Source organism: Ochotona curzoniae, unplaced genomic scaffold (assembly GCF_017591425.1).
Source record: "Ochotona curzoniae isolate NIBS_2020 unplaced genomic scaffold, NIBS_Ocur_1.0 scaffold_2453, whole genome shotgun sequence".
NCBI lineage: Eukaryota > Metazoa > Chordata > Mammalia > Lagomorpha > Ochotonidae > Ochotona > Ochotona curzoniae.
The window spans coordinates 20,787,102-20,812,822 of NW_024467094.1; the positions used below are offsets into that span (position 1 = coordinate 20,787,102).

Consider the following 25,721-nt stretch of genomic DNA (forward strand, 5'->3'; position numbering starts at 1 on the left):
GCAGTGTCTTTAATGAATATATCTTCTGATTTTGGAAAAATCTGTCTTTGGGACCAGTGCAGTGGCATAGCTGTTTAACGTGCAATGCCAGCATCTCATATGGATGCCACTTTGAGTCCTAGCTGCTTAAATTCCAGGCCAGCTCTTTGCTAATGTGCCTGGAAAAGCAGCGGAAGATGGTCCAAGTGTTTAGGGCCCTGCACCCACATGGCAAAACTTGATAAAGCTCACGGCTCCCAGCTTCAGTGAGGCCCAGCCTCTACTACTGCAACCATTTGAGGCCTTGGCCAGCCCCTGACCATTGCATCCATCTGGGGAGTGGACCAATGATGGAAGAGCTCTCTCTAAATCTGCCTTTAGAATTAATAAGTACATTTTCTAAAAAGCCTTGTCTTATAATAATCTTGTTTAAAGATTTATATGATTTGTATCTTATCTAAGAACAAAAGTAACAGATCTTGCAAATTATCTTACAAGAAATTTTATAGTTTTAAAGGTCTTAATTTCTTTTATGTCTTTTAAAGTCATTGAAATTTTTAACCAAAATCAGTGCAAATATATATATCAACTTTAGGAGAATAGATACTTTACCAACAATGAATCTTTCAACCCATGAATATGGTATCTCTTTACAATTATATAACTAACATATAGACCACTTTCCTTCAATAATATGCACTTTCAGGGTTCTGTTCATGTATGCTATGGACATATTTCACATTTGCACGCTATCTTAACTAGTGCTGTTTTTATCTCTCAATTTTTTTTTACTACTTTTGTTCACATACAATCTATGTATGTTTATAGGCCATCTTACAGACTGAGAGACTGCTACACTCATTGATTCCTAATGGTCTTTTGTAAACCCCTAGAATTTTCCAAGTATACAATCATGATGTCTGAGCAAAGAATTTCATTTCCTCTTCTCAAAACATTACATCCTTTAAACAGTCTGTCTTCCTTACTGAGTTAACATACTTAAATAGCTAAAAAGGAAAAAAAAAACCTCATCTGAGAATTCTCTTTTTCCTACAATTACCCTTCAGGATTAAAGGAGAAAGTATGTGATATGGATAAACAAAAGCTGAGGGAGTTCATGGTTAGACCTACTCTACAAGAAATGGCAAAAACCCCATTTAGAAATCAAGATGGAAGCTCGATGTATTAGCAAGACCAGTAAAGATCACGGACAAATGTAAATTTCATTATTGTAATTTTGTTTGCAATTTCCTTTTTGTTTTCCACAGGTTTTCAATGACACATGCACAAAAATACAAACCTATGGTACTAGATACGCACTGCATAGTAGCCTAATGGCTAAATCCTCGCCTTGCATGTGCTGGGATCGATACGGTGTTAGTTTGTATCCCGGCAGCCCCACTTCCCATCCAGCTCCCTGCTTGTGGCCTGGGAGGGCAGTCAAGGACGACCCAAAGCCTTGGGACCCTGCACCCATGAGGGAGAACCAAAAGAAGCCCCTGGCTCCCAGCTTCGGATCGGCTCAGCTCCAACCATTGTGGCCACTTGGGGAGTGAACCAGTGGACAGATCTTTCTGTCTGTACTTCCTCCTCTCTGTATATTTGCCTTTCCAATAAAAAAATCAATCAATAAAAAAAAAAAAAGACACACATGTCCCATATCCTGGTACCTGGGTTTTATACTTCATCTCAGCTCCTGATTCTAGCTTCTAGAAAATGCAGACTCTGGGAGGCAGCAGGTGATGGCAGTGGGTTCCTGTCACCAGTGTGGAAGATCTGTCTCCCATGTTGGCTTCAGTGCTGCGTCACCCAAGGAAAGCATGGTCACTGCAGCATTCCAGCAGCAAACCAGTACATAGGCCTGCCTATTTGCCTCTCAACAAATTGTTTAAAATAAAAGGAATCTCAAAGTAATCATTGCATACCTTAATAGGGCAGAAAAAGTAGTAAACACAAAGCTAAAAGAGTAATGAAAGGAAAAAATGTTAAAGAAAAGCAAATGAATATACAGAATATAAAACAGGAAAGATCAGCAAAAACTTTCTTTGAAAGATCAACAGAACTTTCAGCTAGTTTCTAAGAGAAAAAAGAAAAGACATGAATAATTAAAACCAGAAACACAATGGGGACAAATCTACCAATTTAACAGAAGCAGAAAGGATTAGCAAATAACCAAAGCAAAAAAAAAAAAAAAAAAAAAAAAAAAAAAGCCAAAAAGTAAATAATCAGAATCATACCAACAAATTGGGCATGCTAGATGAAAAAAACAGATAGATTTCTAGAAATATGTATCCTACTATAACTGAACTATGAAGAAGCACACAACCTGACTAGAGCAATAGCCAATAGGAAAATCAACAATTAGTAATAAAAAAATCTTCAAGAAAACAAAAGGACAACTAAATTCACTGGTGAATTCTACAAAATGCTGTAAGAATTAACACCAATCCCTCTCAAACCATTTCAGAAAACTGAAGAAGGGACCATACTTCTTAATTTATTTCATGAGGCCAGCCATCACCCTGACACCAAAGGCAGAGGAAAAGAAAACTACAGATCAACAGAAATCTCAACATTATTAGTCCATATACAAAAGACCTCAGCTAAAATCATAAATGTGAAACACAGAAACTCCCACCTACATCCCCCCTTTCCTGGCCAGCAACAAAACAAAGACACTTACTTTCACCATTTCTAGTCAAACAAATTCTAGACAGTCAGTTAGGCAACAGATATAACAGGCATTCAAATTAGAAAAACAAGTAGTAAAATTGTTCAAAGATGACATGATCTCACATGTAAGAAAATCCTAAAAACTTTCCCCAAAACAGACACACACACACACACACACACAGTAAAAGACTGTTTAGTAAATTCAGCAGCTGAAGGATACAAAATCATCACAGAAAATCTGCTACATTTCATATATTCAGAACAAACTAAAAAGCAATTTTTTAAAAATGGTCATTTACATTAATGTCAAAAAGATACATTCAAAAATTGTGTATTAAAAATTAGAGGATATTATTAAAATAAAACAAAGGATATAATGGAGACATTCTACTTGCACAGAATAGAAAACCTAATGTGAGTTTAACATAACCCAAAGCAAAGTGCAAACGCAATACAGAAGCTCAATGACATCACCTTCCGCAACAAAAAACCCGTTCTAAAACTGCATGTGGGAATTTCAAGAAACAGCACAGAAAAACCCTGAAAAATAACAAATGATAAGGCCATCTGTGATGCCAGTATCCAATATGGTGCCAGTTTGTGTCTGCACTGCTACACTTCCCATACAGCTCCCACTAACGGCTTGGGAAAAGCACCAGGAGACAGCCCAAGTTCTGGGCCCCTGTGGGAGACCCAAATGAAGCTCCACACTTCAGCTTGGCCCCATGCTGGCTGTTGCAATCACTGGAAGATAAACCAGCAGGCAGATGGAGAAGTTCAGTCTCTTCCTTTCTCTCTAGTTTTTTTTCAAATAAACTAATCTTTAAAATGAAAGAAAAACAACAAACCAATTCTCAACACTGGAAGGTTTTGAGAAAATGTGATTTTACTTTCAAGAATTACAGGTACAAAAGATCTAAACAATATGATAACAGAAGCATAGGCAACTAAAGCAAAAATAAACAGATGGGTTTACATCCAACTAAGAAGTTGTATCCGTATGGCAAAGGAAACCACCAATAATGTGAAGAGGCAGCCAAGAGAATGGTAGAAAACAGTTGCAAACCACACAGCAGGTGGAGGACTAATACCCAGGACTTAAAAAGAACTACAGAAACTCAGCAACAAGAAAGCAAACAATGCAACTAAAAAATGGGCAAAGCAAATGAACAGGGATTTTTCAAAGAATGAAGTGCAAATGGCTAATAGACATATGAAAAAATGCTCAGATTCTCCAGCTATCAGGGAAATGAAAATAAAATCCAACCACAAAGAGCATTCAGTTCATCCCAGCAAGAATGGTATTATACAGAAATCAGAAAATAAACGTTGGCAAGGATATGGGGAAAAAAGCACCCTCATCCAAGGTTGGTGGAAATGTAAACAAATGCAACCATTATTTATCAGGTATCTGAAAATACATCTACCACATGACCCAGCCATCTTACTTCTGAGAAAACATCAAAACAAAATAAAATCTGCATATGGAAGCACAATTCACAACACCCAATATATGAAACCAACCCAGACACCCATCATATATACTATGGAATACTATGCAGCCATAAAAGAGTGAAATATTATCTTTCACAACAAAATGGATCTAGCTGGAAACAATTATGCTCAGTGAAATACATCAGTCCCAAAAGGGGAAATATCACATATTCTGTCTGATTTAGACAACTGTTACAGAGAGCACAAAAAGTAATCTCTATAAGGAAGACTAGTTACTGTTCATAGCCCGTCTTCATTCCTGAATAATAGTAAGATACTCTTTTTTCTCCCCTTTTCCTCTACTTGCTGTATCTTGATATCTTTATACATTGGAATGTTAAGCTTGTTACCATGAAGTGAAAAATATGCCATTGTAATAACTTAGGGGGGAAAAAAAAACTGGAAAGGAGTGGGTGGAGAGGGAGTGTGCTTTGAAATCAGCTAAGTCTGCTTATTCTATACAAATTAAAAAAGAAAAAGAAAGCAATTACAGGCAGTATTTTAAATATTAGGCAGACCAAAATATATTAATTCTGACTTAGCAGAAAAAGATTATGAAAATAGAATGTCTCTAAAAAAAGTCCACAAACTTCTCTTCTGGCCAGATGCATCAAGTTCAACAATAACAACAAGGAAAGTTTTACTTAGATTCACTTTACTGAAATACTCAGAAGTATAACTGATGAAAATGAAGCATCCTTTCCTTCAATGTGGAAAACATCAAGTAGTGTCTAAGAATAAAAATGAAGCACACATCAACAGTCTTATGTTATCAACACTACTTAACGACTTTCATCCATTTAAAAAAAAACTTATCTATTTGAAAGGCAGAGTTACACAGAGCAAGGGTTGGGGAGGGGAGGTACAGAGAGAATTTCCATAAAATGGTTTCAACAACTAGGCCTGGGCCAAGAGGAAGTGAGGAAATTCTTCTGGGTCTCTCACATGGGTGCAGGGACCCAAGCATGTGGGCTACATCCTCCTGCCCTCCAAGGCACACTAGCAGGAAATGGGATTGAAAGTGCAGCAACTGGGACACATGAACGGGTCGTAGATCACAATGCCAGCCCCATGATTATTATTTCAGGCAAGTAAACAGTGATATAACAATTATAGTTTCTTAAAAGATAGAAAAAATTGTTCAGGGAACTGTAATTATTACCTTACTGCTTCTGAACCTATGACGTTTATCATGGGAATTCCTTATGATCTTTAGGAGCCAGCATTGTGGCAGAACAGGTTAAGCTGCTGCCTGGGACACCAGCATTCCATATGGTCACTGGTTCAAATCCTACCTGCTGCACTTCTGATCCAGTTTAGTGCTAATGTGCTGAGTGAAACAACAGAAGATGGTTTAAGTGCTTGCATTCCTGTAACCCACACAGGAAACCCAAATAGAGTACTTGGCTTAGCACTGCCCCAGCCCCAGCAAACAGTAGATATATATCTCTCATTGTCTGTAACTCTGAGTTGCAAACAAATAAGATTTTAAATACATGTAGGTACACATTCACTTCTACATATAACAGTACTACCACATGATTCTTTAAAGATCAAAAAAAAAATATTCCTTTACCTTGTAAGATGGCAGAAAACATAAAATTCCTTGGCTCACAGTCTGGCACACAGATAACACAAGAGCTCCCACTTCATCCTGGAACTCAAACGTCTCAGTATGCTGGAAGGTAGCACAGAGATTCCGGCCATTGGGGCCTGAGCCAATAGTGCCAACCCAAACCTGGAATAGGATTAAATTAATATCAATATTATACGTAAACTTGGAAAACTAATATTTTGCTTAAGAACGTAAAAGGCATGTGAAACAACAAAATCAGTGGGAATTTAGTTTTAAATTGCTGGTGTTTTCTCTGTCTTTAATTCACCATATACAAATTAAAGAAGTTTGACTTGAGATATCCAGCACAGTAGCACAGCAGGCTAAAGCCTTGGTAACCCACATGGATGACAGCTGGAGTGCTGGATGCTCTACTTCCAATCTAGTTCTGTATTTATGGCCTGGAAAAGCAGCACAAGACAGCTCAAGGCCTTGAACCCCTGCACCCAGTGGGAGACCCAGAAGCAGCTTTGGACTGACCCAGCTGCACTCATTGCAGCTACTTGGGGAGTGAACCAGCAGATGGAAGATCTCTTTTTCCTTCTTTGCAACTCTGCCTTCCCAACAAAAATAAATAAATAAATAAATAAATAAATAAATAAATCCTTATGGAGGAAAAAAAAAGTCATCTTTCTTTAGACAAATAAATAAATAAATAAATCCTTATGGAGGAAAAAAAAGTCGTCTTTCTTTAGACAAATAACTGGGTTTTCTTAGAATAAATTTCCTTAAAAACAAAAAGGTCTGTGCCTGGTGCGATAGCCTAGTGGCTAAATCCTCACATTGTACATGCCATGTTGCCACGATCCCATATGGGAACCAGTTCATATACCATACAGCTCCCTGCTTGTGGCCTGGCAAAGCAATAGAGGACAACCCAAAACGTTGAGCCCTGCACTTGTGTGAGAGACATGGAAAAAGCACCTGGCTGCTGGCTTCAGATCAGCTCAGCTCTAGCCATTGTGGCCACTTGAGGAGTGAATCAGTGAATGAAAGATCTTTGTATGTCTCCTCTCTGTAAATCTGCCTTTCCCATAAAAATAAATAAATCTTAAAAAAAAAAAATCTAAATTTTTTTTAAATGTAAAAAAAGAAAACAAAAAGGTCTACTTGTCTTTAAGTTCAAGAAAATGCATACTGTCTTATTTTCTTTTTTTAATTTATTTTTATATTTGAAAAGCAGAGTCACAAAGAAAAAGAGCTCTCTCTGTTATCTATTGGTTTACTACGAAAAAAGCCACTGCAGCCAGAGCTGAGCCAATCCAAAGCCAGGAGCCCGGAGCTTCTTCCACAGTACAGAGGCCCAAAGATTTGGATCATCCTCCACTACTTTCCTAGGCACATTGGCAGAGGGCTGAATCATAAGCAGAGCAGCCAGGACACAAACTGGCACCCATATGAAATGCAGGTAGAGGTATTCCTGATAAACTATGGAACCAGCTTCTCAAATTTAACTTTACTTCTTCTACAGATTGGCAAAATTAGCCATACAACCATTTTTATGAAAAAGTAAACAAATGAAATGAGTATGTCATATCAATATAGCAGTAATCAAATAAGGTTACAAAACACTGAGGTACAAGGGTCTACATGATGACATAGGCAAGGCTCAATGATGACAGAAACTGTTCTTTGAGATATACATTGTGATAAATTAATAATACAAAAAAATAAAAGAATGTCTCCTGGCATGATACAAAGAGAATTATCAAAGTCACTTACATAGTGTTCTTGTCTCACCTGTTTAACCTCAGTCTGATGGGTGAACAGTTAAACAAATCCAGACTCTAAAGCTTAATGACAACTGGAGATGTGAATTATACAAAAACATCAGCTACTGGGGCCAGTGCATGGCAAGCTGGTTAACCCACCAGCTGCAAAACGTACCCCACACTGGGGTGTCAATCTGAGTTCCAGCTGCTCAGCTTTTAATTTAGTTTCCTAGTGATGTTCCTGAGAAGGCAGTGGAGGAAAGTAAGAGTACTTAGACCATTGCACCCATGGGGGAGACCAGGATAGAGTTCTTGGTCTCTGGCTTTGAACTGTTGCAGCCATCTGGGGAGTGAATCAGTGGAAAGAAGATATCTTTGTGTCGCTCTACCTTTCAAATCTTTTTTAAAGTGTATGTGTATGTGTGCATTTGCCAAGATTAAGTTGCCACTTGGGATGTCCACATTCCGTGTAAGACTGCTGGCTAGAGTCCTCGCTGCTCTGCTTCCAAGAAGCTCTCTGATAACGTGCCTGAGAAGCAGTGAATGATGGATCAAATGTGTGAGTTCCTATCACCCACATTAGAAACAGGGCTGGAGTTCCAGCTCCTGCCTTCAAACTGGCTCAGTGAACCCGAGAATGGAAACATCTCTCTGCATCTTTCTCTTTCACAAAAGTCTAGGAAGCATAGTAAAGAAATCATTCTTTTCAAAAACTTAAATGAAAACCTTGCAATACAGTTTCTGTAACCAATGTGAACTGAAGAAGTACTCTCTCTGCTTTGTCAGTATGAATAAACAAAACCAGAACTGAAATGTCAATTATCTTTTCAGTGTTTGTTCACTGGCACTTCAGATGTTTTTGTTTATAGTGCTTTACAGTGAGGTAGAAAAACTAAGGGTCTTCAGAAACAACAGTAACTAACCTGTGAATTATTAATGACATGATTGGCCTCCAGTTGGATAGTGAAGGTAACGCCAAGCTCTGATGAGAAAGATTTCATTGGTGATAATGTGCCAGATGACAAAACAATTGTTCTAACTTGGCCATTAATATCTGAAAAGGCCTAAGAGGAAAACAAAATCAGATAAACTAAATCATCTGTAAGAGTCAAGCATGTTCACTTAACTGTTGGTTATGAGGAAAAAAAGATGTTATTTAGAACATGACGGGCTTACCACAGCTGGATTTAAGCACCAGAAGTTGAGCACATGGACCGCAGTTTTCTGTCGTGAACGTTTCTTATTTTTTGGTAGAGCCAAGATGCCATTTTTTTCTGAAATATCAGTCTGATTTATCCAGGAATAAGTCTGTTGAAGAGCAATTTTATAGTCATCTGCAAATCTAAATGCAAAGAAAATGCTAATAGTAAAAGTTTATTAAATTTGTCAGTTATATACAACATCAAAACTAGTTACATTAAATAAGCTCAATTGAGAATGCTGACACCTTCCCACTCAAAGGTAATACTCTCCCCCAACTAATTCAATAATTCTGATATAAATTAAACCATTGAATCACAGAATCTACCAATTCTTACAAGAAACATTAGAAGTCATTACACATCACTTTTCTGCTCTCTACCATTCAATTTTTTTTTTTTAAATAAAATACATAAATCATGGGAGAACCAGAATTTAAATCCAGGCCTTGGGGTAGGTAATGAGACGCCACACAACAAACTCAAGTGTCTCCCTTGAGTCCTTGCTTGGATGATTCCAATTAGGTCTCCTGCTACTCTACCTTGGGAGAAAAGTATTGAACCCTTGCCACCCACATCACCCACATGGTAGTAAGGACAGAGTTCTGGACTCCTAACTTTGGAATGGCCACGCCCTGGTTATTGTTAACATTTACAGAGTGAACAAGGAGAAAGGAAACTTGTCCAAATTGTCACACTATCGCTCTATTTTATTTATATTGGAGAGACTGATTTACACTGAGATGGAGGCACAGAGAGAAAGATCTTCCATCCACTGATTTACTCTCCAAGTGGCCACAATGGCCAGAGCTGAGCCAATCCAAAGCCACTGAGTCAAGAACTTCCTCTTGTCTCCTACGCGGGTGCAGAGTGTCTCCCAATGCTTTGGGTGTCCTCCACTGCTTTCCCAGGCCACAAACATGGAGCTGGATAGGAAGTGGAGCAATCAGAACACAAACCAGTGCCCATCTGGGTGTGAAACATGAGGATTTCACCCCTAAGAAACTGTACCAGGCCCCCGAATTGTCATTCTTATAGACAATGTTAAAAGAACATACATGGGCCCCAGTACAGTAGCCTAGCAGCTAAAAAATCCTTGCTTTACATGTACCAGGATCCCACATCGGTGCCAATTTATATCCCAGCTGTTCCAGTTTCCTTCCAGTTCCCTGCTTGTGGCCTGGGAAAAGCAACAGAGCATGACCCAAAGCCTTGGGATCCTGCACCCACATGGGAGAACCAGAAGCAGCTCCTGGATTTGGATCAGCTCTCTCTCTTCTTCTATCTGTAAATCTGACTTTTCAATAAAATAAATACATCTTAAAAATTTAAATAATGGTTAAAATTTTTAATTTTTCTTAGGTATATTTTACCACCCATCCACCCACATATACATGCAGTTAAAAAAAAAATGCTGGATTTAGGAGACATTTAAGGAATAGGGTAGGAGCATTTGATTCTTTTGATTCTTTATAACTCACTAAATAGAGAGTTCGTGAAATATAGGAAATACTTCTTAGCATGGGTTAACACATACCTGAAACTATGACAATATATTTTTTGAAGTTTCATTTTTAATTGGATCCCGGTGCATGCAAGGCAAGGATTTAAGCTACCACGCCACTGCACCAGGCCCTTAAACTATGTTTAAAGATTGAACTAAGTGTTTATATTTCATAGTGGAGGACCATCAATTTAGGTATGAATTATTTATTTTTGGTTAAGAAAAATTATTAGTTTCAACTCATCTGAGTCTATGCCAATAAGAACAAATACTTCATAATCTTACAGCACAGGCTTCAGACCAAATAGTTACCAGTTAGGGTGCCCAAGTCCCACATCCAAGTACAAAGGCTCAATTGCAGCTCTGGTTTCCTGATCCCAGCCTTCTACCAGTGCGTACCCTGGGAGGCAGCAGTGTTGACTCAAGCAATTCAGTTCCCATCCCGAACATGGGAGGCCTGAATTAAGGTTCCAGCTTTCTTCTTCCACCCTGGGATTGTTTGGGGCTTCTGGGGAGTAAATCAGCGTGCGACAGCTCACTCTATAACTGTGGAATTATATCTATTTCTCAAATATTTTTAAAACACATAATAGTTGTTTATTATTCTCCTAAACCTATTAATATACACAAAGTTAGTGTATCATAAAAAAACACTGACAGCCAATTAGGCTGATATTTCTAAAAGAAAAAATACACATATCTTACCTGCTATTTTGACGAAAAAGGTAGTCAAGCACCATAAACAGTCCTTTGAGCATAATTTGAGTTGAAGCACTAATAATAGGTACTTCTACTGTCTCTTCCTTCCCATGAATTTGTGAGATTTTTTCCTCTTTTTGAAGAACCGTAGAAAGATGACTCTGAATAAATTACCACATTAAGTTTGGGAGGGCAGGTTATGAGAAGCAATTTCTTAAAATCTTAATGAAATCCTAAAGGTATATGCATTCAGACTGTAAATGAACATTATTAATGCACAACATTAATACACTCATTTTAAGTTACAAGGTTCATTACTGCTTCAGGCAATCACAGAAAATACAATAAATTAAAAATATATGAGTCAGCCCAATAGCTCAACTGGTGAATCCTCCACATGCAAGCGCCAAAATCCCCCAGGGGTGCTGGTTCATGTTCCAGCTGCTCCACCTCCTGTCAAGCTCCCTGCTTGTAGCCTGGGAAAGCAGTGGAAAATGAACCAAAGCCTTGGAACTCTGCACCTGTGTGGGGGACCTAGCAGAAGCTCCTGGCTTCAGATGGACTTAGCTCTGGCCACTGTGGCCATTTGGGGAGTGAACCAGCAGACAGAAGATTTTTCTCTCTTCTTCCCTCTGTTAATTGCCTTTACAATAAAAATAAAAATTTAAAAATATATATACATATATATAGTTATATATGTAACAGTTTTCTCCAAGACGCTTAAAAGAACTGCAATACTGCTGTTAACACCTGATTTACTTCCAGAAAGGTATTCTGATGCTGAGAATAATGATATAAAAAGTATAATGAAAATGACTCAAGGAAGCAATACACACATTAAATAATAAAATGTATGCTACATTAATTTTTAACCTGACTTACACTCCAATATGGGCAAAACATAGAGGCAGATATAAAATGAGAACAACACAGCGAAGTATGCTTCCTCACAATGTGAAAAAGACAACTCAATACTGAATCAACCAAAGATATTGGCAGCAACTCTGTGTGTCACTACAGTGTGCACAATGAAAACAAGATGGGGAAATAGCATTAAATAAGATAGGCAAATTAGGGAAGTGCAAATCATAGCAATGAGGTAAATAACTATAATATACACCCATGAGGAATGACTAAAATTCAAAGCACCAATAGTATCAAATGCTTGCAAAGATGTATGCAGAGCAACAAAAACTCTCACTCATTGCTGGTGAGAGTATAAAATACTACAGATACCTTGAAAGATAATTTGGTAGTTTCTTGCAAAGCTAAATAGTCTTACCCAGCTATTGTGTTCCTAACGACTAACTTGAATAAGCAGAAAATTTGCCCACCCAAAAACATGAATAAAAGTGTTTACAGTGGCTTTATTCCTAACTGCCAAAAATTGGAAATCATAAATGTCCTTCAGTAGGGAGGACACACACAGAGGGTACAGACAGCAGTAAAAGAAATGAGTTGCAAACTGCAAAGACACAGTATTACATTAATGCATATTGCTGAGCTCAATAAGTCAATCTGAAAAACCTATTTATAATGTACAATTTCAACTATACTGCATCCCAAAAAAGGCAAAACTATCAAGTTAATAAAAAAGTATCAACGGTTACCAGGGATTTGGTGGAAGAGGGGGTGTGTCACAAAGGAATACAAAGGCACAAAACAAAAGATATTTAGGAGTGTGAATACATTATGCATAATGCAATGGATTATGTGGTAACCTGGGTAACCTGTATCACACAAAAAAGTAAACCCTAAGTTCAACTATGGACTTAAATTAACAAAATGCATCATTACTGATTCATCCATTAGAACAAATATATTATACTCCTGCAAGATTCAGTAATAGGACAGCTATGCCTAGCATGGAGTAGGAATTTTGCAAGAACATATTCAAGTAAATTATAATTACTGCTAAATTTTCCTCACAACTTAAAAATCTCTTAAAAATGTGTATTAATTAAAAATTTGAGACTATGTAGGAAACTATCTTTTATCAAAAAAACACAAACATTCAAGCGCATACTTATGTTACGTGCTATTTCATTAGATTCATAGTTTTCTATCCATGAACCCCTTGTTTATAATCTCTAAGTTAAAATAAATGAACAATGATAAATTTATAACCCAAAAATATTGACTTCACACTCAGCTTCAAAAAGTTAAATCGTAGTTTGATTTCTTTCCAATAAAGCTTTTTTAACTGATAATTATCCATGTCATCACTTAAAAGCTTATAAAATTTAATGAAAGATAAAAAAATAAATTCCTCGAGTTAAAAATTTTATATTATCTAATGAATTTACTCTTGATTTGTTTTCTATTCAATCTTTTTTTTTTTAAGATTTATTTATTTATTGGAAAGTCAGATATACAGAGAGGAGAGACAGGAAGATCATCCGTCCAATGATTCACTCCCCAAGTGAGCGCAACAGCCAATGCTATGCTGATCCAAAGCCAGGATCTAGGAACCTCTTCCAGGTCTCCCACATGGGTGCAGGGTCCCAAAGCTTTGGGCCGTCTTCAACTGCCTTCCCAGACCACAAGCAGGAAGCTGGATGGGAAGTGGAACTGCCGGGATTGGATCAGGAGCCCATATGGGATCCCGGGGCGTCTCAAGGTGAGGATTTTAGTGCTAGGCCATGCCGCCGGGCCCACAATCATTTCTTTTTAAGAGTTAATTTAGTTGTTTGGAAAGTAGAGTGGCACAAGTGTGAAGGGAAACCAAGAAGAGGAAGACAGCTTGCTCCAGCTCACTCCCCCAGAAAAATCAATGCCTGGAGCCAGAATCTTTACCTGGTCTGCCACTTGAATGACAAGAACCCAAGTACTTGGCCATTACTTAAAGCTGAATCAGGAACAGAGGACCTGATCCCCGACCCATGAAGATGGGACCTAAGTGTCCACATTTACCCCACTATGCAAAAATTGCTGTCTTCATGAAATCACTTCTAATCCACTATCTAAATTTTACAGGAAAAAGAAATCTTACCTGTAAAATGGGGAAAGTAGCAGTGGTGATGCCCATCTTGTGAAAATTTAAGAGCATTTCATTTCCACTCCATATTTTACAGGAAGATTCATAATCTCTTTCCACAAGATGTTCAGTGTTTGCTTCTAACCAACTGGAATAAAAACAGTTCTGTCAATCAGTATCCCCCTTACAAGCACAATTTCAAACAAGACATTTGTAACTCACACTGTCCTGAGCATCATCTCTCCCAGTGGGAATGCCTCTTTGGTACTTATTCCTCATATACTTTAAAGGAAATGCAAAGTGAGCTAGTAAAGAAACTAGTGTACTGCTTATTAACAAAAATGTCAAACAAAAAAATGGAGAAAAATATATTAAAAATTCATAATTTTCAAATTAATTGAAAATATATAAAAAATATACACACCAGTTTGAACAAAGTGTCTGAAGGTTCAGACAGCTAAATAGTAGAAATAACAAAGGGTGAACAAATATCCTTATTCTCAATTTATGTTGCTAAGACAGAAGTATACAAATACATAAGCAAGAAAATATCAGTAGTAATATCAAATGAAAGTAACTTATGCTAATATAAGCTGGATGCTTGCTTTGACAAGATTTTCAACAGTGATTTTTCTGAGGTGATATAAATTTAGCTAAATGTAAAAAGTGTCCAGGGTGAAAAAAGCAGAAAAACGAATTAGTGTAAAGATCCTGAAGAGGCTAACAAAAATTGTTATTTTGAAGATCTGAAAGACCAACATGGTTACCACACAATGGGCAAAAATAAATAATGGTTTAAACAATGTGAGAAGGGCAAGGAATCAGATCATCTTAAGCCAGAAAAATACATTTGGATTGTATTCAAAGTACAATGAGAAGGCCCAGCGTGATAGCTTAGCAGTTCAGTCCTCTCCTTGCATGCACCAGGATCCCATATGGGTGCCGGTTCACATCCCAGCTACTCCACTTTCCTTCCAGCTCCCTGCTTACTGGCCTGAGGAAGCAGTCGAGGACAGCCCAAAGCCTTGGGACCCTGCACCTATATGAGAGACCCAGAAGACACTCTTGGCTCCTGGCTTTGGATTGGCTCAGCTCTGACCGTTATGGTCACTTGTGGAGTGAACCAGCAGATGGAAGACTTTTTTCCTCTCTTCTCTCTGGAAATCTATCTTTCCAATAAAAATAAATAAATCTAAAAAAAAAAAAAAAAAAAAGGTACAACGAGGTTTTAAGAAGCAAAGAGACCAGCTACTTGAATTGTTTATGAGATAACCCCAGCTTCAAAACCAGAACAGATTACAGGGAAGAAAGCAAACATCTGTTCGGAGGCTATTACAATACTCCAGCCGAGAGATGGTTTGACAGTGACAAAGAGAGTTAAAGAAATTTATGGATCTGGAACAAATTTGAGATGGCACCTGGTAAGACTTTCTGATGAATTGGACCAAGTGAGATAGTAATCAAGGATATTATTTAATTTTAGATTACAGGAACTGGTAGATACTGTTCTCTTAAGTAGGTAAGACACAGGGCAAAAGGGGAGGATGACAGCGAAAAGGAGGGCTCTTTCCTTTCATCTCCAGAATCCTGCCATTATTCTCCCAAATTAAGACAATTCACAATTTTTTTGTACTTCATGAAAACTTTTAAAACTATTTATGCATCAAAGCATGATACCAACATATTATAAAAGCTATTCACAGAAAATACATGCAAATGATATATCTGATGAGGGAATATAATCTGCAATATACACAGAACTCCTAAAATCAACAATAAACTCATTTCAAATACGGGCAAAGACATTTCTCCAGACATAAAATTGGCCAACAAGCACATGAAACTACAGTGAGGTCTTACTCCAACTGGGATGGTTCCTGGCTCAAAACACAAGAAACAGTATCAGTTAAGGAAAGCAGACATTAGAATGTTTGTGCAGTGCTGGGTAGGAATGTAAAGTGGCAGTACCACTATGGATAACAGTATTGTGTGTTCTCAAAAAATTTAAAAATAAAGTTATCATATGAGCCATCTATTCCATTTCTGGGCTATATACCCAAAAGAAATAAAGGAAAGGCCTAAAACATTTGTTTACTGGTAGTCACAGCATTATTCACAGTAAACAAAAGCTGAAGCAATTCAAGTGTCCGTACATCCAGACTAAGCAAAATGTGGTACATGCCTACAGGGTAATATTAAGCCTCAGAAAAGAACAAAATCCTACTGCATGGTGAAGTATGGATAAACCTCCAGTATGTTACATTGAAGGAAATAAACCAGCCACAAATATTAATTTGTGATACCTCATATATAACACTCAAATCCTACAGACAAGAAAGAGACTGGTAGTCAGAGCCTGGGGTTGGCAAAGGAGAAGTTACTGTTGGATGAGCAACAAAGTTAGTTTTTATTTTATTTCATTTGTTTTTTAAGACTTATTTTTTTTTTTTAGAGGAGACAAAGAATCTCCCATCTGCTGGCTCACTCCCTAGATGGCCGCGATGGCCAGAGCTGAGCCGATCCAAAGCCAGGAGCTTCCTCCGGATCCCCATGTGGGTGCAGGGTCCCCAAGTCTTAGGTCATCTTCTGCTTTCTCAGGCCAGTAAGCAGGGAGTTGGATGGGAACCAGAGAAGCTGGGACATGAACCAATGCCCATTTTGGATGCTGGTGCTTGCAGGGGGAGGATTAGCCTGTTGAGCTGCAGCATTAGCTACAACAGAGTTAGTTTTACAAGATAAAAATACTTTGAGATAAAAGGTGGTGATGGTTGCATAACTATGAATGATTTAATATACTGTCCACTTTAAAAAAAAACGATCACTGCTTTCTGAGGTGGCTGTGTCCTTTGTCCCATCAGCAATGTCTGAGAGCTCCCAATATATATATATTTTTTATCACCACCTTTTAGTAAGCCTCATGGCTTTAGTTGGCATTGCTCAATTAACTTACAGAGCTCAGAATGTTTTTCATGTAGATGTCTGCATTTCAAATGACTCACAATTATTAATTAAAAAAAAAATTAAGTTCATTCTGTTTTTTTGAACAAAACAAAAGGTTAGATTACTCTGTCTTATAAATTTTAACTGGCAAGAAAATAACTCATTTCCCAAGTATCCTAGTTAGTCAGTTTACTTAACTTTGAAATGCTGGCATAGGGCCTGTGCAGTAGCCTAGCAGCCCAAGTCCTTGCCTTGCATACACAGGGATCCCTTATGGGTACCAGTTCTAATCATGGTGGCCCTGCTTCCCCTCCAGTTCCCTGCTTGTGGCCTGGGAAAGCAGTCGAGGATGGTCCAAAGACTTGGGGATCCTGTATCTCTATGGGAGATCCAGAAGAACCTCCAGGCTCCTGGCTTCAGACTGGCTCAGCTCCAGCCATTGCAATCATTTGGGGAGTGATTCAATGGATGGAAGATCTTCCTCTTTTCTCTCCTCTACATATAATATAAAGCATATCTCACTTTCCAATAAAAATAAATCTTTAAAAAAAATGCTGGCATAATGAAACATGTTTGAATAGCATAAATATACCATCAGACATTCTTACTTAATGAGGCTGTAGCACACAGCTCGTAGAGGTTCATGGTCCTTCTTCCTTATATTACTGCTGACCAAACTATCTAATTCATCTCTAGCAAACCGAAGCTGGACTTCTGTCACGCTGTAGCTTGCCGATTCCCGAGCACAATCCTCAATGTTATGAGCTTCATCTAAGATGACAACCTGTTCCTTCAGATTTATATCCATCTATAAGACAAAAGAATTTTCCTGTAAAACATTTGGCAAAACAGATCTAACAACCAGGCACGATAATTTATTTAAAAATCTACCCTCAGGCCTGGCGCAGTGGCCTAGCAGTTAGAGTCCTCACCTTGCATGCACCAGGATCCCATATGGGCTCTGGTTCTAATCCCAGCAACCCCGTTTCCCATCCAGCTCCCTGCTTGTGGCCTGGGAAAGCAGTCGAGGACGGCCCAAGGCCTCAGGACCCTGCACCCACATGGGAGACCCGGAAGAACTCCTGGCTCCCGGCTTCAGATCAGCACAGCACCGGCCATTGCGGTCCCTTGGGGAGTGAATCATCAGATGGAAGATATTTCTCTCTGTCTCTCTTCACCTCTGTATATCTGACTTTGCAATAAAAATAAATAAATTTTTAAAAATATGTAAAAAAATAAAAATCCAGCCTACTGATTCTAGGTCATCCATAAAACTTGTGAAGCACTAAAGCCAAACAAATACCAACTCCCTGCTACATTTGCCATTTTAACTCTCAAAATAATTGACAAAGCTACCAATGAGAAAAATAAGTGTCAACTGAGCTTGAATCAAGGTACTCCTGGTTACAAAGAAAGATATAAAATTCTATCATGAGAAAGATTTCAACCTAATTTTTAAAACATAAAAATTATGTTTTTGAATATTGTTTCTAAAACATAATATTCAAATGACTCAAAACATTAACAGTGTGTATTTATTACATTTTAATTTGTTTTGCAACCCTTCAGTTTGAGAATTTCTCATCCCTATTTGCTATGGGATACTAGCAGAACCACAAGACTACCTCAGAAGATTCAGAAAATGGGTGTTACTAAAATATTTTTTAAAAAGAACTACATATGGTTTCCAAATTTTTAAAAATTGTTCACCTATTCATTTGAAAGAGAGAGGACTGTCTGCCAGTTCATTCTCCTACTGTGCATATAGACTAGCACAGGTAAAGGCCAGACAATGGAAGCTGTAAAGGCAATCCCAGTCTCTTACACAGCCGCAGGAATCCAGTCCCGTGATCCACCATTGCTGCTTCCCAAGGTGTGCACTCACAGGAAGCTGGGGTCAGGAGCCAGAGCCAGGACTCACACTCAGGCACTCAAATGTCAGACGTGGTCATGTGGACCACAAAGATAACTGCCTACCCCTCAGAAGTTCATTCCACCATGATTATTTCTCAACTTCATTTTCCCATGAACTTCTTAAAGTCTTATTAGTCTATACAACAGAACATATCACCACTCCCGCAACAGGAGTAGGGTTTATCATGCAACTTCCGATCCTTCTGAGGACAGCAATGGGTTCAGGGTCAGACACCGGTACGTGATTTAAGTAAACTACACAATCAGACTAACTTGGGGCAATTAGTATTTGGTCACGTCCTTTCCTCCAGATTAGCTAGCTGTTTATGATTAATTACCTTCATTCTCATAAGGAAAATAATTATGAATAAAGACATTGCAATGAAGGGAGAGCTGATTATTTCTGCTTAAACTTTAAGTGGGAATTGAATCTGCTGATACTCAAAGAGGCTTGAGTAACCCAAAAAAGGCAATGTCATAATGCAATTGTCATTGAGTTATTCTGTGAAAGGAATAATCTATAGAGGGCTAAAAATGACTAAGAATCATGGAAGAACAGGAAATACAATAGGGTTTGAAAGATGAATAGCTTTTTTTTTATTTGGACAGAGAGAATCAGTGCATTGTGAGAGAAGTGCCATCAAAAGCAGAGAATTGGGAGAGAACAAAGTGTCCTCAGAGTACTATGAGGTAGTTTTCCAAGTTCAAGTTGGAGGTTTTGGCAGAAAAACCAGAAAACACAGATCTAGGTCAGACTATCAAGCAGCCTGGGTATAAGCTTAACTCATAAGCAGAAAGCAAGATGAAGGATGTAGTCAAAGCAATATTAGGAATACTGACTAGGCATTGATAATGTACTGTGGCTTGCAAGGAAGAGATCTTGATAATAATCAAAAGAGGAAAGAAGACTATAGAAGTAGTAAATATAATACCTATTAATTATGTGCTTAAAGAGAAAGCTAGAAAGAATTGTACAGTCAGACCTAAAAAGATAACAGACTGTACCAAATACTCACTTTTTGTCAGGCTGTAACAAGAGGATATCTGTTGAAGGAATGAGGCAAACAAAGCCACAAATGGTTTATCTGAAGGTGACTTCTCAAAAGCTCACAAGGTATAATTTGCATAGTAGATATATTCTCTCAACATCAGTTCTTAAAAACAGATTTTTAAATAAATGTTTTGAACAATTCCTTTTTATTATTGCTGGGTGGAAAGATTAATAGCTATAATCAAAGCGGGACAGTTTTGTCCCTGGGACACATTTGCCAAAGTCTGAAACATGTTTGATGATGACAACTGAGGGTCCTAATGATACCTAGCAGAAAAAAACAAAAATAGGGGCTTACATGGTGGCATGGTGTGGGAGATCACCCCTGGATCTCTTCCTGCTTGGCCTATGTGGAAGGGCATAAGGACACAGCACACCGTGTGCCCAGAGAATCCCCTGGCAACAGTCTTGGCTCACCAACACCTCAACTTGACCTTATCACTGGCCATACAGGCGAGAGCAGTGGGCTGTACCCAAGTTTATCTTCTCTGTCCTTGGAAAAACTATGCTGGGATTTCCTTGATAAGCAACTGTGAGAAATCAGAGTTATTAAGCTACATTATCTTCATTTTACATGTTGTATGTGACCTACAGCCACATGTGAACATGACCTGCCGCATACCTGCCAGCTATGTGTGTTGTATGAGACCTACTACATGACTGGAGGTCCATGGGGAGACAGACATGCCTTCTAGCCAATTACAGTGTCACTATTGGGTGGGAGGACTGTTGGGAGACGGCCTTCTGACTTTCCCCTTTCTTAATCTATATAAGCTTGAACTTGCTTTCCAATAAACAGACGTGCTCGATCAGACTGTCTCTGGTGGTTCTTGCTGCTAAGAAACACCGTAGCCTCACCCCATTGATGATTTCAGGGGGCTACTGCTCAGGAAACTCCCAAGAGTATGACACACTAATCCTCCGCCTATTTTGTCAGTATTCCATATGGGTGCCAGTTCGAGCCCTGGATGCTCCACTCCAATTAGATGCTCCACTCACTTCCAATCTAGCTCCCTGCTTGTGGCCTAGGAAAGCAACAGAAGATGGCTCAAAGCCTAGGGATCCTGCACCCACATGGGAGATCTGGAAGAAGCTCCCAGCTTCAGTTCAGCTCAGCTCTGGCCATTGAGACCATTTAAGGGGTGAACCAGTGAACCAGTGAATAGAAGAGCTCACTCTCTCTAATTCTTTCAAATTAAATAAATGAATCTTAAAAAAAAAAGGAAGAAAGCAAGGATGGTGGTAAATATCTTACAATGGAAGACAGTGAAACACAATAAGGAAAGATTCATTACTAGCAACACTGAGAAAGCCTGCTACAATCACACTCGGAGTCACTAGCTCTTTAAAACTGCTTATCATTTTGGAAATTAAAGTGACAAGGTCTAAAAATTAAGTTTTTAATATACTTTAAAATATTTTCAGTACTGTAAGTTATTTACATAATATAAAGCAAAAATAGACATTAAAACACCTACAAATTTATATCCCAATAAATAGGAGAAAAAATTTCCTAATTTGTAAATATATACTCACACTTTCCCTTATTTGCGCATCTAGAAGATAGTTGTAGGGACAAAACACTATATCAGCACCTTCCACTAGCTCTCGAGCTGTGTAATACGGACACGCCTTTAGTTTCTTCCCCAGGCTAATGAGGTCTTCTATTTCCCAAGCTTTGCACATTCCATGGAATGCCTGCAATGTGTGCTGATCGCTGATTTTGTGAACACCATGAAAGAAATAGCACGACTTTCCCTAAAAACAAAGGTGCATAAATGAAATAGGAATACTGAAATAAAAACACATTTCCAAGAATTAACGCTGTTAAAGCTACAAGCCGAAGACCTTACAGAGAAAACAGGTTTTGGTACATCAACAATCCCAATCATTTTTAAGAAATTATATTAGTTTGGTCAAATTCAGAGTGCCAGGTCAGTATAACTTCAGATATCCATGTTAATTCTTTGCGATAAAAATATTTTAAAGAAAGTATTCTTTCATAAAGATTTCTTTTATTCATTTATTTTCCACAGATTTATAAGCATAGGGGATCATCCCTCCTCCTGAAACATATTCTTTTTTTTTAAAGATTTATTTTATTTTTATTGGAAAGGCAGATATACAGAGAGAAGAGACAGAGAGGAAGATCTTCCATCTGATGATTCACTCCCCAAGTGAGCGCAATGGCCGATGCTATGCCGATCCAAAGCCAGGAGCCTCTTCCGGGTCTCCCGTGTGGGTGCAGGGTCCCAAAGCTTTGGGCTGTCCTCGACTGCTTTCCCGGGCCACAGGCAGGGAGCTGGATGGAAAGCGGGGCCGCTGGGATTAGAACCGGTGCCCATATGAGATCCCAGACGTGCAAGGCAAGGACCTTAACCACTGCGCCATCGTGCCGAGCCCAAAACATTTCTTAAAATTATGTTTGCTATGGTCTTCTGAAAGAATACACAGAGCAGTGGAATCACGGAATGTTTTTACGGATGACAGCTAACTGCTCCAAGTATAAGAATGGGTCCGATTGTTCTTGATATGGTTCTGTACCTTTTAAATTGGGTTATAGGACAGTATTCAAACAGAGGGAAGGGTGGATTGTTGGGTGTGAGGAATGGGGAATTTACCAGGATGGAGAAGGGACAGAAAGAAGGAAGAAACGCTAACTGGCCTATGAGAAAAAGCAGGAAGGTACACTATCAAAACACTCCAAAATACAAAATAACCAGTAAGCATCAATAACTACCACAAAAAAATGCACTATTATATTGATGAATTTTATATTTCTTCTAAACAGATGTAGAAAAGGAGACATTTCTACACTGTAACCCAATAACAGCAAAAAGATAATTTTTCCTCAGGTACTGATGACTATTAGTAATCTAGTCACAATAAATAAATGTTTTGATGAAACTGGATTTATCTCTCCCTCTGTCTAGTTCACTGGAAATCCTATCCTTAAAATCTCACATCAATAAGTAATTTTGCATTGCTGCTCATGCTCAGATAACAAACAGTGAATTAATGTGCCATAGTGGCACATTTCCTTATTAAGGAAATGTCATCAATTTCTGTTTATACATAATGCTACAGTGATAGTTCTGATGCCAATTTCCAAACATACATGTTTTTAGAAACTGTATTGTGAATTCCGAGAGCATGAAGTATTTTTAAGTTTCTTGAGAATATATTACCAAATTATCCTCCAGAAAGTACATACCATTATATATTATACGCTTCTACAGCCTTATAATTGCCAATCAAGGAGAGAAATCCAAACTTATTTTAATTTGGGTATTTGCTAATTTCTAGCAAAGTCCAATATTGTATCACATGACGTTCTAAGAAGGTTCAACAGGAATCTGTATATCTTTATTGTATGCTATTCCTGCCCCTTGCCATCCTAGCAGAAAAAAAAAAAAGCTAATTTTTAAAGAGATGTTTGATAAAATTCAGTATTTACAATAGTCTCATACAGTACGAAATAGTATGAAAAATTAGGAGAAGCATAAAAACACATTTTTAGAAGCACAAACTGCCAGAGCAGAAGTAGACAGGCTATTTGTCAAAAAAAAAATCAAAATTTAAAAATTTATCATGAATGTGGGTATGTGTCAATAGCCCCAAAAATCTAAAATAAATCTAATGTAGTTCTACAGGGACATTTAAAGTTATGATGGGGCCTGGCATGGTAGCCTAGCAACTAAAGTCCTTGCCTTGCATGCGCCAGGATCCCATATGAGCACCAGTTTGTATCCTGGCAGCCCCACTTCCCATCCAGCTCCCTGCTTGTGGTCTGGGAAAGCAGTCGAGGATGGCCCAAATCCTTGGGACCCTGCAACCATGTGGGAGACCTGGAAGAGGCTTTGGGCTCCTGGCTTTGGATCAGTTCAGTTCCAGCCATTGTAGCCACTTGGGAAGTGATTCAGTAGATGGAAGATCTTCCTCTCTGAATATCTGACTTTCCAATAAAGATAAATCTTTTAAAAAATGATAGCATATTCACATAAAAGCCAAAGCACATAAAACATGTTAGCTTTGTAAAGATAAATTAAGTGTGAAAAAAAGTTGAATAATGTACAAAGCAGGATTAATTTCAAGTAAAATTTTAAAGAATACATATATATATACATGTGTGTATATATACATTATAGCAAATAATTTAATGCGCTGATAAAACACACATACAACTTTACAGTTGGGGTCAAACACTTATGCTACCTGTTAAGACACCATTAAAGACTCAGCACTGCCGTACTGGTTAATCTGCTTATGACACCAAGTGTGCCAGTTTGAATCCCAGTCAATTTGCTTCCAATCTAGCTGCCTGCTAACATGCATGGGAAAACAACAGAAGAAAGACCAAGTATCTGGGTCCCTGCCACTCATGTGGGAGACTAGCTTGGACTTCTTGTCTCCTACCTGTAGTCTGGCCCAGACCAGCCATTATCATCATCTGGGGAGCAAACCAGCAGAGGAAATCAATGGATCTCTCTCCGGTTTGTGTGTGTGTATCATGGTCTTTCAAATAAACGAATGTCTCTAAAATAATAAATACCAGCTGATGCAGTCCTGTTCCAGACCAGGACTGTCACCCAATGAGATCTAGATTGAATTGCAGCTCTAGACTTCCTCATCTCACTGTAAGCAATGGGGAACAGATTAGCAGATGGGCATCTCTTTATATCTATTCCTCTCTCTGCCTTTCAAAAAGGTAAAAAACAAAATGCTTAGTAAGTTTCCTAAAAAGGCTAAGGAGATGAAGGAAATCGGATAGAGCTTCTCTTTTCACTTTATGCTTTTCTGTATGAAATTACTTTTTGTTTTATACTTTCTTATTTATTTCAGAGACAGTGCTCCCATTCAGGGATTTATTCCCCAAATGCCTGCAATGGCAGAGCAAAGCTGAGACTGACAGGGACTCAATCCAGGTCTCACCATTAGGGTGGCAGGAACTCAACCACATGGGCCAGTACCTGCTACAACACCAGCATATGGATTAGCAGGAAGCTGGAATCAGAAGCCGAGCTTAGCCTTAACCCAAACACCCCAGCCCAGAGTTTTACGTCTAAATCAAACACACTCACTGCAACCAGTATTTGGGACTACCTGGTGGAATACAGAACCACTTTACTTTTCATTAATTCTGTTACCAGGAGAAATTTTAAGATGAATTTGACATAAAAATATTTATCTTTGCCAAACTCATACCATTTTCAAAAAGTTCATTAAAATATCTATTATGAAAAAAACCAAATGGATTTAAAAATTTTTGTTTCAAAATTATCTTTTAATAACGCCATTTTCCCACTTTTCATGAATTAAAAAGACAATTTTTAAAGAACAGTTGGTCTATTTGAAAGACAGAGAGGGACAGAAAGACATCAATCTATTCATTGGTTCACTCTCCAAATGGCTGCAACAGCTGGGGCTGGGCAAGGCAGAAATCAAGAGCTTCTTCTAGGACTTCCATGTGGGCGCAGAGGCCTAAAGATTTAAACCATTTTCCACTGTTTTCCCAAGCACATCATCAGGTAGCTGATAGGAAGTGAAGCAGTCAGGACACAATCCAGCATTCATGAGAGATGCTGGCACTGCAGATGGCAGCTTAACTAGCCCTGCCAAAACAGAAGACCCTACATTAACCTTAAAAAGAAAAAAGACCTGGCACAGTAGCCTAGTGGCTAAAGTCCTCGCCTTGAACATGCCAGGATCCCATATGGGCACCTGGTCTAATCCTGGCAGCTCCACTTCCCATCCAGCTCCCTGCTTGTGGCCTGGGAAAGCAGTCGAGGATGGCCCAAAGCCTTGGGACCCTGCAGCCACGTGGGAGACTCAGAAGAGGCTCCTGGCTTCACATTGGATTGGTTGAGCTCCGGCCCTTGTGGCCAATGGACAGAAGATCTTCCTCTCGTCTCTCTTCCTCTATATATGTCTGACTTTGCAATAAAAATAAATACTTAAAAAATA

General features: G+C 38.5%; 1 protein-coding gene across 1 annotated transcript in view; it reads right to left on the minus strand.

Annotated features, from left to right (window-relative positions):
• BRIP1 (BRCA1 interacting helicase 1) overlaps nucleotides 1–25,721 on the minus strand; it is a 119,218-nt gene that overhangs the window by 61,222 nt on the left and 32,275 nt on the right. Inside the window, exons 8-14 of the mRNA XM_041001151.1 lie at nucleotides 21,294–21,515; nucleotides 17,401–17,600; nucleotides 13,868–14,000; nucleotides 10,882–11,036; nucleotides 8,650–8,815; nucleotides 8,397–8,537; nucleotides 5,723–5,884 (exon numbers count right to left, since the gene is read on the minus strand). Of these exons, the coding sequence (XP_040857085.1) occupies nucleotides 5,723–5,884; nucleotides 8,397–8,537; nucleotides 8,650–8,815; nucleotides 10,882–11,036; nucleotides 13,868–14,000; nucleotides 17,401–17,600; nucleotides 21,294–21,515 (1,179 nt within the window). The remainder of the gene's footprint in view (nucleotides 1–5,722; nucleotides 5,885–8,396; nucleotides 8,538–8,649; nucleotides 8,816–10,881; nucleotides 11,037–13,867; nucleotides 14,001–17,400; nucleotides 17,601–21,293; nucleotides 21,516–25,721) is intronic.